Genomic DNA, 4070 nt, shown 5'->3' with positions numbered 1-4070 from the left:
ACAGATGCTGACTAATCTTCTGAGTTCCTCCAATAGTTCCTTTTTTAAAAATAATAAATGATTTGTTTCTGTGTATGCCATTCGACAGAAAGGGGAAATAACTGTCAGCACGCCCTTGGTTTTTCATCATCCTTTATTTTTTTTTAGTTTGCAGGGTTCCTTCTGGAGATTGAAGTCAGCCTTTGGGTACAGCGGCCACTGCCGGAATGGACGAGCTACTTTAATGGATGGTTCAAAGATCTCCTAACCATGTTGCTGACAGGCATACCATGGCTCCAGCTCAAGATTGCACACTCTATGGCCCTGGCTGGTCTCCTGATGCTGTTCTCTTTGCTCCAAGCGGCCACCACCTCATGTCCCAGAAGCTGTCAGTGTTTTGACAACAATGGCAAGTTTGTGCGCTGTGCTGGCAAGAACCTGAAAGAAATACCGAAAGACCTCCCTCCTGATACTGTGTTCTTACATCTCAACTCCAACAGGATAACCAAAATACGTAACAATGCCTTCAAGGACTTAAACCTACTCAAGGAGCTGGATTTATCCAAAAATGCCATTGAGTCAATAGATATTGGAGCATTTAAAGGAATCCCTGAGAGCCTCAAGATGCTTGATCTCTCGAGCAATCAGATCCAGAGTGTACCGAAGGAAGTCTTTGGTAAAATTAAAGCAAAGGTCCGTCTTTCTAACAACCCGTGGCGTTGCGAGTGTACGCTGCAGCAAGTCATCAAGGAGTTGACCCTTGATCCAGAGACGGTCAACGACTTCATCTGCCAGTCCTCCGTGCAGGAGGAGTACACGGGAAAGCCCCTCATCCAGATCCTCAATTCAGGTATAAACTTCTGCAACATTCACCAGAAGACGACCGACATCGCCATGTTCATCACCATGTTCGGCTGGTTCACCATGGTCATCTCCTATATTGTGTACTATGTGCGTCAGAATCAGGAAGATGCCAGGCGCCACCTTGAGTACCTGAAGTCCCTACCCAGCACACAGATCACCAAGGAGTTTGACACAATCAGTACTGTACTATGAGATGGACTTCCCTTTGTAGTGTGACACCTATCTAACCTTAATTTCGGATGAGTCGGTAAGATTCCTGGCTCAACCACAAGTGCCTCATTTGCTAATTAGAGATTGTATGCTCTTTGACTTTTTTTAAAATATTTTTTTTTGTGCATTGAAATTCCTAATAAAGCTGCTGGAATAAATTATTGTGTTGACTTTAGTATCTGATTTAACATCATCCTCTTGACCCTACTACCCGAAGCCAGGTCCACAGGGTCAGGCACAGAAACACTGACTCTTGCTCTAAAATGGAAGGGAGAGGTGTGAGGGAGTGCTTCAAGCAACAAGGCGGGATGAGGGCTTACTGGGGCGTTCTATCCACGACTGCGATTGAGTAATCGAAATGGAACTAAGGCAATGGGGCTGGAAAGGTGTCCAGTTCCACCCAAAATTGGAGCTAAACTAGAGACAACTCTCTGTGATCGGAACTGCACAGTATGAGTAATTCTGTCCAGGTTAAGAGCTGGGCTGGGGAGATAGGGGATGTCTGTGATTAACTGGGGTGAGGTGTGGAGTGGAGATGTCTGGAGCAGCGAGCATTTTCTCTGAGATCATTGTTGGGAAGATCCTAGTGAATTTATGGTGAGGGACATTCCTAATATAGAGGGAAGAAGGGAGACTTAAGGTGATGGGGATGTCGACTGGTTTCAAGGCTTCTTTACAAACTTCAAGAAACATCTGATATATAAATTCTTCCACCAGCCAAATAGGTTTTTCTTGATAAGGAAGCCAACACACCTGACCTGCAGAATGGGCCATGGTGACGAACAGAATGAAGGGATAAGGCAAGGGAGGTGAGAATGAAACAAATAAAAGATTGGCCTAGGGAGGGTGTGAATGGTTTATAGCAGCAGAGGAGAGAAACAAGGAAGGTCCAGCAAAATGGAGAGAGGCCGTCTGACTCAAGTACATGCCCGAGATAAATGGTAGGCCTTTATGATCATTAGATTATGAGGACACACAGTCCTCTTTTATTGTCATTTAGTAATGCATGCATTAGGAAATGATACAATGTTCCTCCAGGATGATATCACAGAAACACAAGACAAACCAAGACTGAAAAACTGACAAAACCACATAATTATAACATATAGCTACAACAGTGCAAAGCAATACTGTAATTTGATAAAGAACAGACCATGGGCATGGTAAAAAAAAGTCTCAAAGTCTGTCAAAAGTCTCATCATCTCACGCAGACGATAGAAGGAAGAAAAACTCTCCCTGCCATGAACCTCCAGCACCGCAAACTTGCCGATGCAGCACCCTGGAAGTACCCGAACACAGTCCGACTCTGAGTCCGTCCGAAAACTTCGAGCCTCCGACCAACCCTCCGATACCAAGGACCGAGCACCATCTCTGCCGAGCGCTTCGACCCCAGCCCCGGCAACAGGCAATAGGCAAAGCCGAGGATTTGGGGCCTTCCCCTCTGGAGATTCTCGATCGCACAGTAGCAGTGGCAGCGAAGCGGGCATTTCAGAAGTTTCTCCAGGTGTTCCTCCGTGCTTCTCACGGCTGTCTCCATCAAATCAGGATTGTGCACGGTACCTACATACAAATACGATATCATTTCGGAGCAGCCACGCGTGCTGCGTCGTGCTGCCATCTTCTCCTCCCCTCCATGATCATATCGCAGCATGCAGCAGTAGGGGAATCAATAGCTCACATGCCTTGCTATCTCAGGTGGCCTTGGGAATAATTTCCAGTAACAGCACCTGCTGTCCAACTGAACGTAGGAGATGTGGTTAAGTTATTCGTAACATAAGACAACCATAAGTTGTCTGGTAGGAGGATTCATCCAGAATCAATTATATTAAGCACCTCCATAGTGATGTTGGTAGTCTGCCTCTGAAATTGATTCTGTTGGATCAACTTTGAAAGCAGAGCGCAGCACGTTGATAGGGTGTGCGACTATATAGCATATTTAGGCTACAACCAGTAGGGTAGTCAACTTGGTTTGGGAAGTTTCATTCAATAACATATTGCGTCAAGCATAATTAATTCTAATGTAACAGATTACATGATGAAATCACATTAATTTTTGACATCTAATAGCTGAGCTGCCAGGTTGTGGGAGGTTTTTGATGCACTCTTCGATTTCAATTATGTATTCACTTCAACTAAGAATTTGCAGTAGAGCACCTGCCTTACCCCACCCCAAACCCCAGTGTGGGGTAATAACCCTGTGCAAGCACAGCAGTACCAATGCAAAGATGCACAATTTGGACGGAAAGCTCTAACATTCTCATACTCATTCTCTATCTCTGTATATGCAGCCCAAGTTGCTGAGTATTTTCAGCTTTCTCTCTTTTTGTGGCTGTTTCAGTCCTTGTGTAGTTGTAAGAACATAAGCATTTCAAACCTGCGATCCTGTTCTGCCATTCAATAAGACTGCTGCTGGTCCGATCTTGGCCACAACAACACCTTCCTACTCTTTCCTCACACCCTTTAACTTCCTACACATTTCAAAGTCTGTCAGTCTCCCTCTTGAATATATTCAAAGACTCCACAGCTCTTTGGAGTAGAGAATTCCAAGAGCTGCAACCTTATGAAAGAAGAAATTTCTTCTTGTGTCCATCTTAGATGGGTAATCCCTTTTTCTGAAGATATGTCCTCTATTTTATTCGCCATAGACACCTACACATACAGGACAGTGGTTCCAGTTGATTAGGACCTGTACATTTTGGACAATTAAACAACTGCCCCAATTAGCCAAAGTTTCATGAAAATAGTTAAAATGCATAAGAAGACAAACTACCATTTAACTGAGTAACAAATTATGTATTTAAATGAAATACAGAACAAATTATAACACTACCAATACTACTACAGTCCTATAAAACTGGAGTTCCTCATGGTTATCAAAGGAGGAATTCATCCAATGTATTCTGCCATGTTCTTTTGCTTGACTGTAAATGAACAAAATCAGCACAGACACCTAATGTAGATGATGGCTACTTATAACGCTTTCAATGATTGCATCCTCCAAATCTTCATTTTCATTG

General features: G+C 43.8%; 1 protein-coding gene across 1 annotated transcript; it reads left to right on the top strand.

Annotated features, from left to right (window-relative positions):
* Positions 1-249: 249 nt before the first annotated feature.
* Positions 250-1035, top strand: lrrc3 (leucine rich repeat containing 3). Its single transcript, XM_072262393.1, has one exon. The coding sequence runs from the start codon at positions 250-252 to the stop codon at positions 1033-1035; it is 786 nt and encodes a 261-aa protein (XP_072118494.1).
* Positions 1036-4070: the final 3035 nt, after the last annotated feature.

This window comes from Mobula birostris, chromosome 6 (genome assembly GCF_030028105.1).
Source record: "Mobula birostris isolate sMobBir1 chromosome 6, sMobBir1.hap1, whole genome shotgun sequence".
NCBI classification, from domain to species: Eukaryota; Metazoa; Chordata; class Chondrichthyes; order Myliobatiformes; family Myliobatidae; genus Mobula; species Mobula birostris.
Note: the sequence above shows the minus strand (reverse complement) of the source record. Positions and strands in the feature narration are given on the sequence as shown.

Coding starts and splice junctions, on each gene's coding strand:
- lrrc3 (XM_072262393.1), top strand. CDS start 250: ATGTTGCTGACAGGCATACCATGGCTCCAGCTCAAGATTGCACACTCT.